The sequence below is a fragment of the Panthera uncia genome (genome assembly GCF_023721935.1).
Source record: "Panthera uncia isolate 11264 chromosome C1 unlocalized genomic scaffold, Puncia_PCG_1.0 HiC_scaffold_3, whole genome shotgun sequence".
NCBI lineage: Eukaryota > Metazoa > Chordata > Mammalia > Carnivora > Felidae > Panthera > Panthera uncia.
Window position 1 is genome coordinate 19,087,372 of NW_026057584.1, and position 22,457 is coordinate 19,109,828.

The 22,457-nt window shown below is 39.2% G+C and overlaps 1 protein-coding gene across 5 annotated transcripts in view; it reads left to right on the top strand.

Moving 5' to 3' along the window:
* USP37 (ubiquitin specific peptidase 37) overlaps nt 1-22,457 on the top strand; it is a 97,900-nt gene that overhangs the window by 70,722 nt on the left and 4,721 nt on the right. For all 5 annotated transcript variants that reach the window (XM_049614884.1, XM_049614889.1, XM_049614885.1 and 2 more), the window contains 6 exons: nt 32-287; nt 12,316-12,482; nt 15,136-15,196; nt 19,222-19,337; nt 21,231-21,300; nt 21,820-21,958. In XM_049614884.1, the coding sequence (XP_049470841.1) occupies nt 32-287; nt 12,316-12,482; nt 15,136-15,196; nt 19,222-19,337; nt 21,231-21,300; nt 21,820-21,958 (809 nt within the window). The remainder of the gene's footprint in view (nt 1-31; nt 288-12,315; nt 12,483-15,135; nt 15,197-19,221; nt 19,338-21,230; nt 21,301-21,819; nt 21,959-22,457) is intronic.

Here is a 22,457-nt window from a genome sequence, read left to right on the forward strand (position 1 = left end):
GGTTTCCTCTAAAAGTAACTCTCTTCTTCAGGATTCCAAATCATGCAGAATAGAGCCTGATAAGTCTGAATTGGAAAACTCTGGATTTGATGGGATGAGTGAAGAAGAGCTTCTAGCAGCCGTTTTAGAGATAAGTAAGAGAGAAGCTTCACCATCCCTGAGTCATGAAGATGATGATAAACCAACCAGCAGCCCAGATACTGGATTTGCAGAAGATGATATTCAAGAAATGCCTGAAAATCAAGACCCTGTGGAAACGGAGAAGCCCAAAACACTTGCAGAGCCTGGTAGGTTTAATGAAAAGAATCATCTGTTAAGGCACAGCGGTGTTCTGTAGCCTTATCGGGACAAGCGGCTTCTCAATAATGGGAGGTGAAATGAATCTGTGTAATAAGGCTAATAATATTTTCATGCTTCCCCCCCCCCCCCAAAGCAGTTTAAAAAACGAGGAGTAAATATTTTGAGTAGTATCCAGAGGCTGCTGGTAAAGTATGCCTTATCCCTTTAAGTGTACATCAAAAGAAAAGTTAGGATTCCTTTGTGCACATAAGTAAATGTGTCATTTTTTGGCCACTTTTTTCCTCACCACTGCTCTCTCAGAAATTTGTATAATTCTTTCCTCATTTTTCTGTATTTGAATTTGTACTGAGTTTTAGTGTATAGATTGAGTTCTCCATTCTTTGGGTTCATCCCTTTATAATGATAGAAACACCACTGAACTAAGAGGTCAAGTTTTGAGCCTCTAATCTTTTTTTTTTTTTTTTTTTTTTAAGCTTATTTTTTTTGAAGGAGAGCACCTATGAGCAGCAGAAGGCCGGGGCGGGGGCGGGGGCGTGGCGGTGGGGAGAGAATCCCAAGCAGGCTCAAACTCATGACCTTGAGATCGTGACCTGAGTCAGATGCTTAACCCACTGAGCCACCCAGGCACCCCTGAGCCTCTAATCTTGGCTGTACCACTGACTAGCTATGAATTTCTAAATAGGAGATTTAACCACTTTGACAGTCAGCTTTCTGATCACTGTATGGGGATACACCAGGCATGCTTTGGAAAGTTGTGATTAGAATGTTAGATCAAATATACATATATTGTAAAGGGCTATATGGATAGAAAATTATTTTGTACTAATTATTTCTATTTTGTTATTTCTCAAATCTGTCAATGATAACAACAGAGCTGAGCCTCCTTGCCTTGTACTGTGGGTATTTTAACAGTTATAGGTGTAAAAACTTTTACTGTCTCTTCCTGTAACAATCTAATATTTTTCTCCTGATATCCACATTATCTATATCTGTGTAGCTGATGTGTTTCAGTACATCAAGCCTGAAATTTTGGAGATGAAGAGAACAGTAGTATATCATAATTATTTTCTGTATTCTTTGGGGTTAAGTCTCATCAACTGAGTTTATGTGCAAGTGAAAATAAGAATTAGTATATTCTCAGTTTAAATGGAAACAAAAAGCTGATGGTTTTTGGATCTGAGTGTTCCCTTTTTTTCCCTTTCTTGATGCAAGTATCTTTAGGAAATCCCTTTCTTTTCTTAAACTCATAGTCACCACCCTTACATATTATTGGTTAATATCAGTGCTTTTACCTTTCACCAGTAATTCCTGCATTCACCTCTTCCTTCCACTTCTTTGCTACGTCTTACATCTCCCTAAAATTAACAAAGGAAGTTATTCTTCTATACAATTAGTTCTACCTTATTATCTGTGCCAATGAGGGAGAACACTGAGTTATCAAAATCATTAATAACCACAGGTGGCTTGCAACTGTATAAGAGCTTTGGGGAGAGCAAACTTGTTAGTAAGTACTTTATATCCTTTTTGTAAAACTGTCTGTTCTCTAGCTCCTGTCTTCCCCAATTGGAGGCAAGCCTTTGTTGTGTTTCCCGTTTCTTTAATGTCATGGTTCCATTCACCTTCTTACTATAACCGAAACCCAAAGACCTTGCTTTTCCTGCAGACTTTTTTTTTTTTTTTTTAAATTTCTGGAAAATATAGACCAAGGACAGAAGTAGAGAGATGAGTATAATGAATCTTCATCCTTGTACCCATTATCAACAGTAATTATCAAAAAGTCAATCTTGTTTCATCTATACCCTATCTTCCTTCTCTACCCCATCCCCTAGATTATTTTTCTTAATGTTTATTTTGAGAGAGAGAGCGCGAGCAGAAGGAGAGAGAATCCCAGGCAGGCTCTGCGCTGTTTGCATGGAGCCTGACATGGGGCTCAGTTTCACAAACCGTGAGATCATGATCTCAGCTGAAATCAAGAGTCAGACGCTCAACCGACTGAGACATCCAGGCACCCCTAGATCTAAATCCAAGATATTAGATCATTTCATCAGTAAAGATTTCAATGTCTCTAAAAGAGCTCCTTTTTAAGAAAACATATCCTCAATCCCATTATCATACTTTTAAAAATTAGCAGTATCAAATATCATATTCTCCATAAGTTTTTTACTTTAAAAATGTTCAAATCTAGAGAGAAATTGAATAGATACATTATTTAACATTTCGTCACATTTGCTTTCTTCCCTCATAGTGTGTGTGTGTGTGTGTGTGTGTGTGTGTGTGTGTGTGTATCTGTCTGTCTGTGTGTCATTGTGTCATTGTGTGTGTCTGTGTGTGTATGGTTGTGCAGCAGTTACCCGAAATTAGTATCTTAAAACAGCAATAACATTATCTCTCATAACTCTTGGATTGACTGGTCTTAGCTAGTAGCTCCTCTGCTTCCTGTGATGTTGGCTGGGGTTTGACTAGGTTGTAACATCCTAGATGGCTCATCTAGGCACCTTGGTGATGTTGGTTAGAAGAGTCTGCTGGGATGGCTAGATATCTTCTCCATTCTTTTTTCCCCTCCCCCTCTTCATCTTTTCATCTCTTCATGTAATCTCAGGGCGTCTCCTTCTCCTTGTGTTCTCTCTAGCAAGATAGCTAAGCTTCTTACATTACAGTTCAGGGCTCCCAAAAGCACAGAAGGGGAAGAAGCTACCAGGTCTCCTTTATTTAAGCTTAAAATCAGCACAGAATCAATTCCACCACATTTTGTTGCTTAAAGCACTCCCATGTTCACTGTGGGGGTGCCTACACCAGAGTAAAGAATACTGGTAGTAAGAGTACTGCGTAGTTCATTGGAGGCCATCTTTGCAGACTACATACATGTATGTATGCACTTTTTTTCTTTCTTTCTTTTTTTTTTTTAAGTTTTTTGTTTTTTATTTTTGAGAGAGAGAGTACGAATCCCAAGCAGGCTCTGCACTGTCATCACAGAGCCTAATGTGAGGCTCAAACCCACAACCGTGAAATCATGACCTGAGTCGAAATCGTGACCTGAGCCAAAACCAAGAGCTGGACGTTCAGCTGAGCCACCAAAATGCCCTGTGCACTTTTCCTTTTTAAAGCAACTGTTTGGAATTGCAGGTATCATGATTCTTCACCCTAAAACACTTCAGCCTCAGTCTCCTAAATATATGGAAATTATTTTACATAACAGTTATCTCAGCAATATTAACGCTGTGTCCATATATAATTCCAGTGTAGAGGCCACACACGTTTCTCCAGTTGTTCTCCAAAATATTTTTTATACTTTTTTTCCCCACCTAGAACCCAGAGTTTACCCACTGCATTTGATTGTTAGGTGTCTTTAGTATGTATTCACGGCCAGTTTTTCCTTTGAAAGGCTCCCGTTGTGGATTGCCCTATTGTTCTTTAAGCATAAGTTGTTTTTTCCCATACCATAAAACTTCAGACCTTGGAGATGGGATGAGTTTTTTTCTTGTTACTCACTGCCATCACCAGACCTCTGCCTCTTTTTATTCTACAAAAATCCAGCTTCTCGAAGTGTAAGACATTAAACTTTGCCACCTATCTATCTCTTCCTATAGCTGTCTTTTACCTTTCATGTTCTCTCATCAACATCGTAGAGCCCTCAGCATCTTCATAAATGATCCTTTCAAAATCCTGGTTTCTCAGTTCCTGATCTTAATTCCAAAGATCTTTTTTCCTACCCCATCTTGATCACTGACAGTAGTCCTGTTTTAGACCAGTGGTTCTCAGAGTATTTTCACAGATCATCAGTATCACGTGGGAAATGGCTGGAAATGCCATTAATGGCCCCACCCCAGACTTACTGAATAAGAAACTCTGGATGTAGGAGTTGGCATTCTGTGTTTTGACTCCCAAGTCATTCTGATGCATGCTAATGTTTGAGAAACCCTTCCCTTGACTTTGTCGTCATCAGTAACTGTGCCACCTTTCAGATACCTTCTCTCCGTCCAGCTTAACCTAGTGTCCTGTTCTGTTGTCAGTGATGACTTGATCTCATTACGGTTTCCAGTCATGGGCACCTGGGTGGCTCAGTTGGTTAAGTGTCTTGATTTCGGTTCAGGTTATGATTTCACAGTTCATGGGGTCAAGTCCCGCCTTGGGCTCTGCACTGCAGTGCAGACCTGCTTGGGATTCTCTCCCTCCCTCTCTGTCTCTCCACGCCTCCCCGCTCAGGCTTGTTCTCTCTCTCAAAAATAAATAAACTTAAAAAAAAAAAAGAAAGAAAGAAAATAGATGTAATCAGATGAACATTCTGCCTTCACTTTTGTTATGGAGGAAATATCCCTGCTCTTTAAGGCCAGTCCCTCCATTCATACTCAGAATTTCATCCACTTGTTTCTTGACCTTCTGTCTTGAAATTATACCTTCTCTTCTGCATCAAGTCTTCCCTCTCTTGTAAATTACTCTCGTGTGCCTTAATCTCTAAAATGATTAAAAACCCATCTTTTTTTTTTAATGTTTATTTTTGAGAGAGAGAGGGAGGGAGGAAGGGAGAGGGGGAGGGGCAAAGAGAGGAAAACAGAGTATCTAAAGTGAGCTCTGTGCTGACAGCAGAGAGCTGAGAACCTCATGTGGGACTCAAACTCATGAACCACTCACAAACCTCGAGATCATGACCTGAGCCGAAGGCGATGCTTAACCGACTGAGCCATCCAAGTGCCCCTAAAAATCCATTTTTATTTTTATTTTTTAAAAATTTACATCCAAATTAGTTAGCATATAGTGCAACAATGATTTCAGGAGTAGATTCCTTAGTGCCCCTTCCCCATTTAGCCCATTCCCCTCCCACAACCCCTCCAGTAACCCTCAATTTGTTCTCCATATTTATGAGTCTCTTATGTTTTGTCCCCCTCCCTGTTTTTATATTATTTTTGTTTCCCTTCCCTTATGTTCATCTGTTTTGTCTCTTAACGACCTCATATGAGTGAAGTCATATGATATTTGTCTTTCTCTGACTAATTTCATTTAGCATAATACCCTCCAGTTCCATCCACGTAGTTGCAAATGGCAAGATTTCATTCTTTTTGATTGCCGAGTAATACTCCATTGTATATATATACCACATCTTCTTTTTCCATTCATCCGTTGATGAGCATTTGGGCTCTTGCCATACTTTGACTGTTGTTGATAGTGCTGCTATAAACATTGGGGTGCATGTGTCCCTTCGAAACAGCACACCTGTATCCCTTGGATAAATACCTAGTAGTGCAATTGCTGGGTCATAGGGTGATTTTATTTTTAGTTTTCTGAGGAACCTCCATACTGTTTTCCAGAGTGGCTGCACCAGCTTGCATTCCCACCAACAATGCAAAAGAGATCCTCTTTCTCCACATCCTCGCCAACATCTGTTGTTGCCGGAGTTGTTAATGTTAGCCATTCTGACAGGTGTAAGGTAGTATCTCATTGTGGTTTTGATTTGTATTTCCCTGATGATAAGTGAAGTTGAGCATTTTTTCATGTGTCGGTTGGCCATCTGGATGTCTTCTTTGGAGAAGTGTCTATTCCTGTTTTTTGCTCATTTCTTCACTGTATTATTTGTTTCTTGGGTGTTGACTTTGATAAGTTCTTTATAGATTTTGGATACTAACCCTTTATCTGATAATGTCGTTTGCAAATACCTTCTCCCATTCTGTCGGTTGCCTTTAGTTTTGCCGATTGTTTCCTTTGCTGTGCAGAAGCTTTTTAGTTTGTTGAGGTCCCAGTAGTTAGTTTTTGCTTTTGTTTCCCTTGCCTCCGAAGATGCATTGAGTAAGAACTTGCTGCGGCCAAGATCAAAGAGGTTTTTGCCTGCTTTCTCCTCATGGATTTTGATGGCTTCCTGTCTTACATTGAGGTCTTTCATCCATTTTGAGTTTATTTTTGTGTATGGTGTAAGAAAGTGGTCCAGGTTCATTCTTCTGCATGTTGCTGTCCAGTTTTCCCAGCACCACTTGCTGAAGAGACTGTCTTTATTCCACTGGATATTCTTTCCTGCTTTGTCAAAGATTAGTTGGCCATACGTTTGTGGGTCCATTTCTGGGTTCTCTGTTCTGTTCCATTGATCTGAGTGTCTGTTCTTGTGCCAGTAACATACTTTCTTGATGATTACAGCTTTGTAGTATAGCTTGAAGTCCAGAATTGTGATGCCTCCTGCTTTGGTTTTCTTTTTCAAGATTGCTTGGTCTTTTCTGGTTCCACACAAGTTTTAGGATTACTTGTTCTAGCTCTGTGAAGAATGCTGGTGTTATTTTGATAGGGATTGCATTGAATATGTAGATTGCTTTGGGGTAGTATCGATGTTTTAGCAATATTTGTTCTTCCTATCCAGGAGCATGGAATCTTTTTCCTTTTTTTGTGTGTCTTCTTCAATTTCTTCCAGAAGTTTTCTATAGTTTTAAGTGTGTAAATTTTTCACCTCTTTGGTTAGATTCATTCCTAAGTATTTTATGGCTTTTGGTGCAATTGTAAATGGGATCAATTCCTTGATTTCTCTTTTTGTTGCTTCATTGTTGGTGTATAGGAATGCAACCGATTTCTGTGTGTTGATTTTATATCCTGCAACTTTGCTTAATTCATGAATCAGTTCGAGCAGTTTTTTGGTGGCATCTTTAGGGTCTTCCATATAGAGTATCATGTCTTCTGCGAAGAGTGAAAATTTGACCTCCTCCTGGCCGATTTGGATGCCTTTTATTTCGTTGTGTCGTCTGATTGCAGAGACTAAGACTTCTAATACTATGTTGAATAACAGGGGCAAGAGTGGACATCCCTGTCTTGTTCCTGACCTTAGGGGGAAAGCTCTCAGTTTTTCCCCATTGAGGATGATATTAGCGTTGGGTTGTTCATATATGGCTTTTATGATCTCGAGGTATGCTCCTTCTATCCCTATTTTCTTGAGAGTTTTTATCAAGAAAGGATGCTGTATTTTGTCAAATGCTTTCTCTGCAGCTATTGAGAGGATCATATGGTTCTTGTCCTTTCTTTTATTGATGTGATGAATCATGTTAATTGTTTTGCAGATACTGAACCAGCCCTGCATCCCAGGTATAAATCCCACTTGGTCGTGGTGAATAATTTTTTGAATGTATTGTTGGATCCGGTTGGCTAATATCTTGTTGAGGATTTTTGCATCCATGTTCATCAGGGAAATTTGTCTATAGTTCTCCTTTTTAGTGGGGTCTCTGTCTGGTTTTGGAATCAAGGTAATGCTGGCTTCATAGAAAGAGTTTGGAAGTTTTCCTTCCATTTTTATTTTTTGGAACAGCTTCAAGAGAATAGGTGTTAACTCTTCCTTAAGTGTTTGTAGAATTCCCCTGGAAAGCCATCTGGCCCTGGACTCTTGTTTTTTGGGAGACTTTTGATTACGAATTCGATTTCCTTACTGGTTATGGGGTAAAAATCCATTTTTAAAAAACTCTCTTGTTACCATACATTCCCCTACTGCTACTGCTCTCTTCCTTTGCTCCACTCACAACAGAATTCTCTGAAAGTGTTTTATTCATTCTCTCTACTTTCTTACCACCACCCATTCTCTCACCAGCTCTCTGCAAGTGGGCTTTCTTCCCCATCACTCCCCTGAAATGGTTTATCAAGTTTACATTAGCAGTATTTCACATAATTCACCACTCCTTCCTTAACATTCAAAACTTTTATACATTTTTTTTTTCTCTGAGCTTCCATGACACCATGCTTGTCAGGGAGTTTTCTTCCTACTAAACCAAGTCACTTTAGTTTCCCTCCCCTCATCAGAACTCTGATTGTCGGAGTATTCCCAGAATACCATCCTTAGCTGTCTTTTTGCTACTGAAGCTCTCTCCCTGAGTGATCTCATATTTTACCACAGCCTCACAGACCGATGAACTACCAAATTCATACCTCTAGCTTGGATCTCTCAGCTGAGCTTTAAATTTTGGTATTGAGATGCCTACGTAAAATGTCCACTTGGCAGGGCGCCTGGGTGGCTAGCTCAGTTAGTTAAGCACCCAGCTCTTGATTTGGGCTCAGGTCATGATCTCATGGTTTATGGGATTGAGCCCTACCTTGGGCTCTGCCCTGGTAGGGTGGAACCTGCTTGGGATGCTCTCTCCTTCCCTCTCTCTGCCCCTCCCCCCCTCCCTTGCATCTCAAAATAAATAAGTAAACATTTAAAACTTATTATGATTTGCCATTACACTTCATCCAAGCTTCTTTTTTCTTTCTTTCTTTCTTTTTTTTCTTTTTGAATGTTTATTTTTGAGAGAGAGAGAGAGAGAGCACAAGCTGGGGAGGGGCACAGAGAGAGGGAGACAGAGGATCCAAAGCAGGCTGTGTTAACAGCAGGGAGCTGGATATAGGTCTCGAACTCACGAACCATGAAATCATGACCTGAGCCAAAGTCAGACACTTAACTGACTGAGCCAACCAGGCACCCCCATCCACGCTTCTTACTATGGCCTGTCTCCACTCTCCCCCTCTTTCACTCCACTTAGCTATACTGGCTTTGTCTCTCTTTGTTCCTACAAATATGCTAAGTTCATTCTCGTCTCAGAGTCTTTGCACTTAAGCTACTTGAGGACAAGGGCCATCTTGCTTTAATTGTTGCTGTAGTCCCACCTTCCACAACAATTCCTGGTGCATAGTAGATTCTCAGTAATTATTTGGGGCCCAGCACATTGTCTCATGAATCAACTGAGGAGGGGCAAGAAGACTGCCAAGTAAGGTTTCACTGTCTCCGGACACCAGCCAGAGGGAAGAGTATGTGCAGAGGTTGAGATGTGAGAGAGGCCATGGCAAGTTAGTAGGCAACAAAAAAGTTCAGAATGATCTGCATGACTGGAGCATAGTGTTGAGGAAGAAAAGCAAAAGAGAAAAAGCTATGCATCTCTAGTTTTTACATGGCCTAAACCCATTTTTAGAAGTTTGGACTTTTATTTCAGAACCATTAGGAAGTTATTGAATAGTTATAAGCAAACAAGTGTTTGATAAAGATTTATATTTGAAAAAGATCATTCTCAAAGCACCTGGGTGGCTCAATTGGTTAAGCATCCACCTTTGACTCAGGTCATGATCTAATGGTTCATGAGTTTGAGCACCATATCAGACTCTGCACTGGGATTCCCTCTCTCCCACTCTCTCTGCCCTCCCCCACTTGCATATGCATGTGACCGCGCGCGCGCGCTCTCTCTCTCTCTCTCTCTCTCTCTGTCGCTCTCACTCGCTCTCACTCCCTCTCAAAATAAATAAATAAACTTTTTAAAAAAATTTTAAAAAGGGTGCCTGGGTGGCTCAGTTGGTTAAGTGTCCTGGTCATGATCTCGCAGTTCATGGGTTCGAGCCGCATGTCAGGCTCTGTTCCTGTCCCACTCAGTTTCTCTCTCTCTCTCAAAAATAAATAAACATTAAAAATTAAAAAAAAAAAAAAAGTTTAAAAAAATAAAAAGACCATTCTGGCTGCACTATAGCACATTTATGAGAGAAGAAATTCAAAGTAATCCTGTGAGACCTGTTAAGAAGTTACTTCAGTTGTCTAGGTCAAAAACTAATGATGCCTTAGGCCAAGGTTTTGGCATTTGAAGGAAAAGTCGATGGATTGAAGAGATAGTTAGGAAATAATGACTTACCTGATATGAGGGATAAGTAAAAAATGACACCAGCTTTCTGTCTTTAAAAAAGGCACATAAGGTGCAGGGGTGGCTCAGTCGGTTAAGCTTCTGACTTCGGCTCAGGTCACGATCTCAGTTTGTGAGTTTGAGCCCCACATTGGGCTCTTTGCTCTCAGTGTAGAGCCTGCTTCAGATCCTCATCTCCCTCTCTCTCTGCCCCTCCCCCACTCACTCTCAAAAAATAAAAATAAACCTTAAAAAAAAAAAACTGTGTATAGTGATCCCTTTCACTGAAACATAGACTATAGGAAAGGAGCAGGTTTCATTTGGTGTAGGGGAAGAAGCAGAAGATATGTGTTCAGTGTAAAAATGTTAAATTCTGACATGTGGCTTTCCTTCTATCCATTGATCAAGTTCCTTACAAGAGTGTTATTATTCCATGGTCATATTTGTTCCCATAGATCTTAAGTAATGTTTGTATCCATCTGATAATCTTGTCCTGATAACAAATCTATCTTGATTTTAGCATCTCAAAGTAATGCTTTGGTTTTCTATCACGTGGATTAATTGGTAGTATGATTTTAGGATTTGTGGGGCACATCAGTACCTGGAATGCAGAAAATTATTGGTTAAGAAAAATTACCTTTTTTTAATGAGTATATTTTGGTAATAAAAGTAATAATATTTATCTTAGGTCTAAAATAGCAGCCTCAACTCCCAAATCTTTCTTCCACTTAAAATGTTCAACATCAGCTAATTTTGAATGTCTTAGTTCCACATTTCCAGCAGTAATCAGATTGGTTGACTCAAATATCCATTCCTGGTCCAATAAGCTAAGGCCAGAGGGACAGGCAGGGTCAGAGAGACTTCAGAGCTCCCCCTTCCAGCTTGTGGAAATGACTTTCTCCAAGAATAGAGGAAAGGAAGAAGTTATATCTTTTAATGTTTGTTTATTTTTGAGAGAGAGAGAGAGAGAGAGAGAGAGACAGAATGTGAGCGAGGAAGGGGCAGAGAGAATCCGAAGCAGGCTCCAGACTCTGAGCTGTCAGCACAGAGCCTGACACAGGACTCAAACTCACAGACCACGAGATTGTGACCTAGCTGAAGTCGGACACTTAACTGACTGAGCCACCCAGGCGCCCCAGAAATTACATCTTTTATATAATTTTTTAATTGGGATCATATTGCTTTTGCACTTAATATATTCGAAGAGTTTTTCTCTTTTAATGAGTATTCAGAGTTTTAATGGTAAGTATTCAGTCAACAATTTGATACAATTAAAAAATGATGACAACTTACTGATTTAGAGTCTAAAGTCAAGATGTTGTAAACCTTAGATTAATTGGTAGTGCTGTGGAAAATCTATCGTTTAAGTGGTTAAGATACAGTATTAGGGCAGATAAAGAGCATATGCTAATTTTAACACAATCTATATAAAATGAATCTGTAAAGGTAATTCTTGTTTGCCAGTTAAATTCTTTTTATGAGACTTTCCCTAACTTGTTAAGATGATAATATTTGCTTTTGTAGTGTTTGAGAAAAAGAAAGCATTGAACTCTGTCTACCCACTCTTACCTATATTAAAAATCATAATGAGATGTTTTTGTTCTCACAGTTCAAATAACCAGAACGAAATCATGACCATACTGTTTATCCCAGCTAGCTGTGGTCTAGAGATTGAGAAGGAACAGAAAGAAATGAAAGATTTTTTCTTCTTATCTCCTTGTGTGGATGTTTTAAACATATATAGTCATATACTTGTGCAGTACATGAAGTGTTTACGTATTTCATGTAGCTCTTTTGATTTAGGATATGTACAAGGTTTATTTGATTATTAATGAAAACACACACTCATTTGACCTAATTTAATAATGAGAAAAAATCTCAATGTTAGCTTAATCATTCTAGCCTAATTCTTCATTTACTCTAAACAATGCTTTATTCCTAATACTTGGCTATGTGACATTGTGACCGGCTATGAATATGGCTGTTCATTTTTCTCCATCCTCAGCCATAGTGCTTCCTGATTGGTTACGTTTCAGAACATTGCTGTAGATCAGTGGTTCTCAACCAAGGACAGTTTTGGCCCCCCAGGGGACATTGACAATGTCTGTCATTTTTGGTGGTCACATCTGGGGAAGGGGGTTGCTATTGACATCTAGTAGGTAGAGACCAAGGATGTTGCTGAACATTCTGCAGTGCATAGGACAGCCCCCTCAAACAACAAAAAATTATCCCACCCAGAATGTCAGTAGTGCTGAGATTGAGAAACCATGATCTAAATGTAGCAAGATGAAATTGTGTGTCCCAAGCAAGTCATATATGAGGTTCGGGTCAGTTACTCTCTGAACAGTAGGTGTCACTCTAGTCCAGAGATTTCAGTTTATTAGAGAGGATTTCCCAGTTACGTCTTGTTCTGCTTCCTCAGATCCTGCCAGTTTTACTGAGATAACTAAAGACTGTGATGAGAATAAAGAAAATAAAACTCCAGAAGGATCTCAAGGAGAGGTTGATTGGCTCCAGCAGTATGATATGGAACGTGAAAGGGAAGAGCAAGAACTTCAGCAGGCATTGGCTCAGAGCCTTCAGGAACAAGTAAGAGATACTTCTATTGCTGTTTTCTCCTTACCTGTCTTCCCCAATAACAACAACTAACATGCATTAAGCACTTACTGTGTGCCAAGCATTGTTCCAGGTGATTTACATACACTAAGGCATTGGTCCAGCAAAACACACAAACTTGTTTGGAACTTTGCCTTGGTTCTGAAACAGAAACAGTGATAGTTTTTCTTTTTTTGAAATTCCAAATGCAACAAAATGTATTGTTGATTACTTCCCATTAGTGTAATTCGTTGCATGCTAAGGCAGGATGGGTTATTACACATCATCCCCTGTCCAACTTTATTTTACAAGCTTTAGAAATAGCCAGCATACCACCATGATTTTTTAATATTTTAAGGCATTGTTCTGGTCACTTTCTCACAATATGAATTCTTTCCTGTGAATTATTTGAGCATAAAATTCTCAGGGCTATTATCTGAATAATATCTGAAATTTCAGCTTTCAGTCATAGACTGGAAAAGATGAACATTTATCCGCTCTTTTCTTATATAGTAATCTAATCTTAAATTTCTAGTTCTTCATACTTATATTTGCCAAAGCTGTTGCTTTTGCCTGAGGTATTGCAGTTGCCGAAGGTATCTTGACTAAAAGGTGATGTTTTCATGGTTGTGTGATCCTATGCAATCCACGTCATGTTAGTAATAAAAATTTACCAAAACTCCCTAGAATGAGCACACCATTTTAGTGTTTACAAATAATCAGATTAATAAATCTAATTTGTCTGGGGGCACCTGGCTGGTCAGTCAGTAAAGCATGTGACTCTTGATCTCCGGGTTGTAAGTTCACGCCCCTCATAGGGTGTAGTGATTACTTAAAAATAAAATCTTAAAATCTGATTTCTCTAGAACAGTGGGGTTCATTCTTAACTGCACATTACTATCATCTGGGGAGCTTTAAAAAATACTGATACTTGCATTGTTCTTCCCCTCAGGAATTCTGATATAATGGATCCTGGGGTATGGTCTGGGCATCTAGATATCTTTCCCTCCCTCTCTCTCCCTCCCTCCCTCTCTCTCCCTCCCTCTCTCTCCCTCCCCCTCTCCCCCTCCCCCTCTCCCCCTCCTCCCTCCCCCTCTCCCCCTCCTCCCTCTCTCTCCCCCTTCCCCCTTCTCTCAGCCTCCCTTCTCTCCTTCCTTCCTCCTTGCTTCCTCCCTCCTCCTTACTTCTTCCTCCATTTTTTAAAACCTCCCAGTGATTCTGGTGTTCAGTCAAGGCTGAGAACTGCTGCTTTAAAATGCTTTCAGAACCAGCTGTTCTGTACCCTTTTATTTGTGAGAAGTATCTCCCTAGCTGCCTCATCATCAAGATGTATTTATGTCAGCTATTTTGCAAATAATGGATAGTAATCATTTGTTTTAGAAAACTTATTTTTCATCTAAAAGACCAAGGTCTGATTTCTTAACAATAGTTCCTTATAGTGCAGAGAAAGAAAAAATTCAGCATACCTCTTTTTCATGCACAAAGGACATATATCCTCTTTCTTGTCAGCTACCCAGTTAAAACTATCTTAAGAACCTATCTTCACATCTGAGAATAGAATATGAGGTCTCTTCAGTTTGGTATACCTGCATCATTCTATTAATAGCTAAAAGTATCTTTTACCATCTGGGTTTCAGCACAGACTTTATATGCTGGATGAGTTTAAGTAATCATATTTCCTCTTAGAGAATATCTGTTTCTTTCCTGAATACAGTATTATTGCTCCCAGGACTGTAATGCAGAATAGCTCATTCTAAGCTTCTTATATACTTTAGTAACTAAAAACAAGTCTAGACTTGGGAAAAGTATAAAACGGTTCTGCTTAAATTACATCTTTTCTTCATTTATGCATGAAGTTTATAAATTTCTCTGCAGATGAGAGGGAAAAATTTTTTAGGGTCAACATTTCCCTGTTTTTATAATTAGTCATCAGGTTGACATTTTCACAGGTTCTTGTCTTTCTAAGAGAACCTCAGATGTATTAGAAAAGTAACAGCAGCATTCATTTAGTATTCACCAAGTATCTGTTACGTGTGTCGGGGTTTTTTTTAAGCAAGAAAAAAATAGAAAAAAGAATAAAATAGGAATGTTTGAATAATGATCTTGTGGAAATTGTTTCTGTTGCTGTCATAGACTTAGGGACAGCAATACACTAGCTCACCGTCAGCTCAGGCGTGCCCACCTCTTCCCAGCCGTGCACTCAGTATCACGTTGGTAGCTTAAACTTTGCCACAGTGGGAGTATTTATACCACGGAAATGGGCAGATGCTGTAAATCAGAGGAAAGAAAACAGAGCAACTTGCTAAGTAGGTTCTGCTGTGTGCCAGGCATTTCATACATACAAGAAGAAAGGGAATTAATTAGATCACACTGTCACAGTGAATAGCTTTTGGTTAACAAGCCAAATGTGACTGACTAGAAGAGATAACATGTAAGCCTTTTTAACCCCCGAGGTTGTGTTTTAGGAAAACAGGGTTGAAAAAAGTAAAGGATTTCTCCACATCCCTCGAAAGGTCATACTCCATACATTTGTAAGATTATGGAAAACATTGTGAGCAAATGCTTCTAGCGCGGCTGATCTCATCCTTGGTAAATAAGTTTAATCAGTACCTTTTTAAATACCTTAGTTTTGTTTTTGTCCCTTTAGGAAGCTTGGGAACAGAAAGAAGATGATGACCTCAAAAGAGCAACAGAGTTAAGTCTTCAAGGTGTGGAGATTATTTTAATTACATTGTTTTTATGGTGAACTGTATTGCACACAGAAAAACATGTAAAGTATTATTTTAATGACAATAACAAATTTTAACACCTTCAAGGTAAAGAAATAGAACCTTAGAAATTGTGTACCCATTTCTTCCCTCCACCCCAAGAGAAAACCACTGTTCTAATGTTTGTATCCATCAGTAGCTTTTTTTTAATATTTTTATTAAAAAAACATTTTTTTTAATGTTTTTACTTATTTTTGAGAGAGAGAGAGACAGAGAACTAGACAGAGGGAGGGGCAGCAAGACAGGGAGACACAGAATCTGAAGCAGGCTCCAGGCTCTGAGTTGTTAACACAGAGCCCGACGCGGGGCTTGAACTCATGAATTGTGAGATTGTGACCTGAGCCGAAGTCGGACGCTTAACCAACTGAGTGACTCAGGCGCACCCCGGTAGCTTTTTTAAAAAAAATAATTTGTCATCTCTATCCATATCACCCCTCCTTTTTTTTTTTTTTTTTTTTTTTTTGAAAAATTACATAACAAGGACATGTGAAAGAGCATTTTGCCATGATTAGAACTACTAGAAGATAATGTGGCCTCAGTTTCCCTGTGAATTTACAAGAGTTCGCTCTTGGCAAATCAGTGGGCAAAATCATGAGTATTTAGAAACATAATGCTCACCATAGTTGTGGCATGTGGCAGAACTAATATATGGACCAGATACTAGAGGTCCATAGGGACATGTAGTCATGGGAAGCAGGCTCACTTTTATTTTCCAAGATCACTAGTCTTTCTCTGGTTCTCAGAAATAGATCAAAACAGAACACTTTGGTACAAATTGAGTGCTCTAGGCTGATCTAGACACCAGGGCATAGAGCAGAGAGCCTGAATTTTGCTGGCACATAGTTGAGGCAATTACAAATAAGAATTGAAGCTAGATTTCACCCAGGCATTCTGTGCTCTATTAGAAAGATGGTATAGTGGTGGCATTAATGGCTGTCACAAGTCACATTGCTCCAGTCTGAACTGGTTGCCCTTTACATCCATGCACAGATACCCTGAGAGCTCCCTAACCATTCTCCTGGGGATTCCCTCTGATTCTCTCCTTTGTTTGAATCTCTCATTTCCTGTATCTCACCCTTCCTCATTCTTAGTCTACTTGTGTACTTGTGCTTTTTTTTTTTTTTTTTTAACATTTATTGTTGAGAGAGAACACACGTGAAGCGGGGGAGGGGCAGAGAAAGACAGGGACAGAGGATCCAAAGTGCGCTCTGCACTGACAGCACAGAACTTGATGTGGGACTCAAACTCATGAACCATGAGATTATGACCCAAGCCGAAGTCAGATGCTTAACCAACTGAGCCACCCAGGCACCCCTCTACTTGTGCTTTGATGGAGAATGTCCTAGTAGTTTTCTTAGAAAAGAGGGGTTGTGACTCAGGTTTTTTTGGAAGCCTTGCAAGTTTCACTGTACCTAGTATTTGATGGTTTGGCTGTATAGAATTCTGGGTTTGCAGTCATTGTGAAAGCATTGTTTCCCTCCAACTTCATGCTGCTGAGCAGTGATAGAAGTCTTGTTTGCAGAGTTGCCGTATGAAAGCCATTCTTTATCCTGATATGACCCCGTTTTTGTCTGAAAGCTTGTAGGATCTTTTTATTTCTACTATGATGAAGTTTCATACCGATGTGCTTTGATGTGGGTCTGTTTCATCCATTTTACTGGGCACTTAAAAGATCATTTTAATAGAGAAACTTGTGTCCTTCAATTATAAGAAATTTTCACTGACTTCCTCCCTTTCACTCTCTTTTCTCTTTTTGAAACTTCTGTTATCCAGACTTTCTGGTCTGATTCTTAAAATTTTCTCATCTCTTCTTTCTAGTTTTCCATCTTTTGGTAATTTTGCTCTGCTTCCTGGGAAAGTTCTCTAACCTTATCTCTAGCTCCAAACCTTCTTTTGAGTGTTTTATTTCTATCATATTTCTACTTTTCAAGAACTGATTTGTGTATGTTCTCTTTTTCGTAAGCTTTTGGGGGGTGGTCATGGAAGTAATACCATCTCAAATCTCTGAGGATATTAAATATAGTTGATTTGTTTATTTGAAGGTTTCTTCTCCCTGAATAGATTGTTTCCTCCAACTGCCCTGTCCTGTGTGGTTCTTATGGTCTTATATTACTTATTAGAGGCTTTCCTCAGTGTCTAGTAATCTTTGGTTGTTCGTTCATTGTTAAGAAAAGGAGACTAAAAAGATAGTTGGGGGCACCTGGGTGGCTGTCAGTTAGGTGTCCGACTCTCGGTTTTGGTTCAGGTCATGATCTCACAGTTCTTGAGTCCAAGCCCTGCATAGGGCTCTGCTGACAGCCTGACAGCATGGAGACTGCTTAAGATTCTCTCCCCCTCTTTCTCTACCCCTTGCCCACTCACATGCTCACTCAAGCGTGCACTCTCTCACACACACAAAAATAAATAAATAAACTTAAAAAAAAAATAAAAAGATGGTTGGAAGCTCTGAGCACATGAATAGTTAGGGTTCATCAACTCTGAGTTTTAGAGGGTGGGACTGTTTTGAAGATGATGTTAATATTTTAGGACTTTGTCATGGGCTGGTCAGATTCCTAAAAAAAAAAGAGTTTTCTCTGGGGCCTGGGTGGTTCAGTTGGTTGAGCGGCCGACTCTTGATCTCACAGTTCGTGGGTTCAAGCCCCACATCAGACTCTGCACTGACAGTGTGGAACCTACTTGGAATTCTCTGTCTCCCTCTGAGTCCCTCCACCACTTGTGCACTTGCTCTCTCTCTGTCTCAAAATAAGTAAATAAACTTAAAAAAAAAAAAAAAAGAGTTTTCTCATTTATTGCCTTTGCCTAAAGGTAAAAGATGAGGCTGTCAGAGTTCTGAGAGCCACGTATAGGAATAGGGCTGGGGTAGAGGGGTTTGCTCTGCAAATTGTGGCCTGCTTCCCCATTTGCTGTGTGTGCCTGGAGTTCCCCCAGTCCAGAGAGTGTTTTACCCCCTCCAGAGGATGAAACTCCAGATTTCTGTCACTGCTTAGCAGCATAAAGTGGAGGGGAGGGGATCCTGGGGGTCTGTTTCTCAAAACACTTTTAAGCAAATCCTTATTTTTTTTTATTTCCTCCTTAGCCTCCAATTTCAGGGGTACATGATATTTGCAGGTTGTATGTCTTTTGAACAAGAGTCTGTGATTTAAATTGGATTGGTTCTCAACTTTTCTGTTACTGGCTTAAGATTTGGTTTTGGCTTTCCTAGGTCTGCTAAGTCAGTCACCATCTACTTTGTAGTTTTCAGGATTCTGATTCTATAGTCTCTTTCTCTGTTCTTCCCATTCATAAGTGTTCGTGTCTTTTAAATAACTCTATACTATGATTTTAAGTGGGATTAATTGTATTTTAAAGCAAAGAGACACCTACGAATGCTTCTGGGACTCTTTATTTAAGTCATTACTAAAGATGGATTCTTTCAGTAGAAACTCATCATTAAAGAAAAAAGTGGATCTTGGATTTAATTATTAGTGTAGTATATTTTAAGTGAACCTTAAATTCAAGGTTAGATACCATTATATTAAATTTCAAAAGAGTTAATGTTGAAGAATGTGAAAGGATACTAATTTTTTATGGTCTCTCTTCTGTGAGGTGGTTTGTATTTGCTGGGGCATCCACAATATGCACCAAGTACTTCAAACCTAACATACAGTTTATAGAATGTGGAATGTAGTGAAATTGGGTTATCTGTAAAATCATATTCTCTTTTTCAGGTTTATTCCTTTCTTATTAGAGTCCTATCCCTTTCATATAAATATATTTAAAAGAAAAAGGGACATTTCTTTTATAGATACCTGGTACCTGAATTGTTATTCCTCAGAGTGGGCTGGGTAAATTGGAACCCTAATGATAATATGTTGTATGTTTCTATAGGATGATAAAATGTGTACCCCAAGCTGTTTTTTTACTTTTCTAATCCTATCTCTTTGTGTCTGTTCTAAGAACTTTTACAACATTTTTGTATTCTTCAGAGTTTAACAACTCTTTTCTGGACTCATTGGGTTCTGATGAGGACTCTGGAAATGAGGATGTTTTAGATATGGAGTACACAGAAGCTGAGGCTGAGGAGCTGAAAAGAAATGCTGAGGTAGGTGACCTTCTTCCATGAGTAGAACTGGTCACATTGTCAGGATTACTCCTCCTGCTGTTTGTCTTCAAAGGCCTCCCTGTCCATGTCCCTTGCGGGTTCATCTGTGCCCTGTGGCAGCTGTCCGATGGCCTTCACTTTCTCTTGCCTTTGCTCCTCGTTTCTTACACACAAGCTTCAGAACAGACTGAAACAAAACTGACTCCCTCGTGTACATGTTAGGTAGTAAATGAGTAACATGGCTCTTGATGTCATATATTAATATTAACTCACCTTTAGTTCTGCCAAAACTATATTGTCTTAAAAAAATTTTTTTAACATTTTTATTTATTTTTGAGAGAGAGACAGAGCACGAGTGGGGAAGGGGCAGAGAGAGAGGGAGACACAGATTCCGAAGCAGGCTCCAGGCTCCGAGCTGTCAGCACAGAGCCCGACATGGGGCTCGAACCACTGAGATCATGACCCGAGCCGAAGTCGGACGCTCAACCGACTGAGCCACCTAGGCGCCCCAAAACTATATTGTGTTTAAAGTTATATACCAAAACTAGCTGGTTGTTACTCAGTAAAAATATTGCACTATTAAACTAGAGCACATTGTAACCTTTTCTTACCCTTCTTTTTTTCTGAAATAATTTTTTTTCCATTTTCCAATTTTGTAATTTTAATTGCCTAGGAGTCCACTGTCCTAACACAACTACTGTTAGCATTTTGACATACTTTGTCATCTCTGCCTCCAAGTGTGCTTTAAAAAAAAGTAGGGGCACCTGGGTGGCTCAGTTGGTTAGGCGTCCGACTTCAGCTCAGGTCATGATCTCGTGGTTTGTGGGTTCGAGCCCCACGTTGGGCTCTGTGCTGACAGCTCAGAGCCTGGAGCCTGCTTCGGATTCTGTGTCTCTCCATCTCTCGGCCCCTCCCCTGTTCATGCTCTGTGACTCTCTCTCTCAATAATAAATAAACGTTAAAAAAAATTTTTTTTTTAAGTCATAAGTACAGTTTTTATCCTGCTTGCTTATTAAAGATTAGTTATAAGCATTTTATTTTTAATTGTTGTATGTACTGTATTCCCTCAAATCAACATACTGTTCATTTCATTTAGGTTTTAACCATGAGCATCTAAGTTTCTGTTGTTCACTGTGATAAATAATACACTGAGGAATTGTGTATGATTGAGTGTTTTCTATATTTAGAATTTTCTTCTTTAAATCCCCAGAAGTAAATTACTGCCTCAAAGTTTATGAACATTTTAATGGTTCTGGTTTACATACAGCTGTATTCCTTCCCCACATTGTACCTTATGGTGCTCCCTGCAGTGCATGAATGTCACTTTTCAGGGTTTTTAAAATTTTTTTCTATTAATAATATTTTAAGGGCATTTAAAAAAATATTTAAAAATGTAAAAGTTTACCCATGATCCCAGCAGCACCACTGCAACTGTTTTCATTTTGTTCATTTTGTTTTCCAGTACTTAATCATTAACATGCTTGTTTTTATAGAGCTGTAATTATTGTGTGCATTCATGTGGGTTGGGAAAACAAGTTAACGTATTGCTGACCCACTGAATAATATTGCACTGAGTTGGTATACCACTGATCATTTAACTAGTTTTGAGTCTTTCGTTAATTCCAACTTTTCATTATTATAGGTGATCCTACAGTAAATAATTTTACACACGTATTCTTTTTTCCTTTTGAATTATTTTCCTAGAATAAATTTTAGCTGGGAGTAGAATTCTTGGGTCAAAAGATGTGAACAATAGCAACCACTGGATTTTTTTTATTGAATTTGACTACACACACTGAAACTGTCATGTCGGCTTTGATAGTACATTTAAATTTAGTGTTTCACTTTTATTCAAATGAAGAGTTAAAAATCACGCCCACTTCTGTTTTCCAGACAGGGAATCTTCCTCATTCTTACCGGCTCATTAGTGTTGTCAGCCACATTGGTAGCACCTCATCTTCAGGTAAATGAACATTGTGATTTCAGTTTTTTATAAATGAAGTTGCCAGCATTTACTCCCTGTTAGTTGGCTCTGTGCCCAGTATCATGAGCTGTAGGTTGAATGCATCAAGAAAAGGTTTTAAATCTTTTCTTTGATCACACTAAATATGAATTGTGTTAAAGGTACAACTTTTTAATTTCTCTATAAATGACCCAAATTTCCATATACATACATATATCTATATCCAAAAAGTTGTCCTGCTGTACTATATTACTCCCTTGAGTTTCTGTACATGTTTTCGGAATGGTTTTTAGAAACATTGCTGGGGGTAGGGTCGATGGGAAGGCTGTTTCTCTCTCTCCAAAACTTCCTGTACCTGAGAAAAATGCAGTGTGTTCTAAAAACCACAATTTTAAGGGGCACATGGGTGGCTCGGTCAGTTAAGTGTCTGACTCTTGACCTTGATCTCAAGATTGTGAGTTCAAGCCCCGCGTTGGGCTTTAAAAAAAACAAACCATGTTAAGATTTTATTTATTTTAGGTCATTACATTAGTGATGTGTACGACATTAAGAAGCAGGCATGGTTTACTTACAATGATCTCGAGGTATCTAAAATCCAAGAGGCTTCCGTGCAGAGTGATCGGGACCGGAGTGGTTACATCTTCTTTTATATGCACAAGTAAGAAACTGCCAGGTCTGGAGCTGTGGGCTACAAATCTCTGAAACTATTTTTTCCCCCTGTAAGGACAAAGTATTCCCATCACTTGTTGGTTGACAGTTTTTGATTTTTGTTTTCTTTGCTTAGGGCTTATATCTTGATATCTTAACTTCATGTTAATTATCTCACAGTAGCATCTAAGTATGGAACTTAAGACTTCTATATGATAAAGTTGTCCTATCGTAAACCTTGGTCTGTCTTCCAGTTATATCAGCTGGAAGATCTGAATTACAGATGGGAATCACATGGCTTTGTTGTCAAGGCTAGCTAGTGCCATTGCCGCCCCCCGCCCCCGCCGCCACCCAGCTTTCTCAAAAATTGGCACATGGGGTTAAGATAGTGATCAAATGAACGAGCTACTTGTTCAATAAAATTTAGGCACCAAATGGGATTGTGCAGGCTCTGTCGGTATCTGTCTTCTATCCTTTGGCTTTACTTACTAAATGTCCTGTTTTATTTC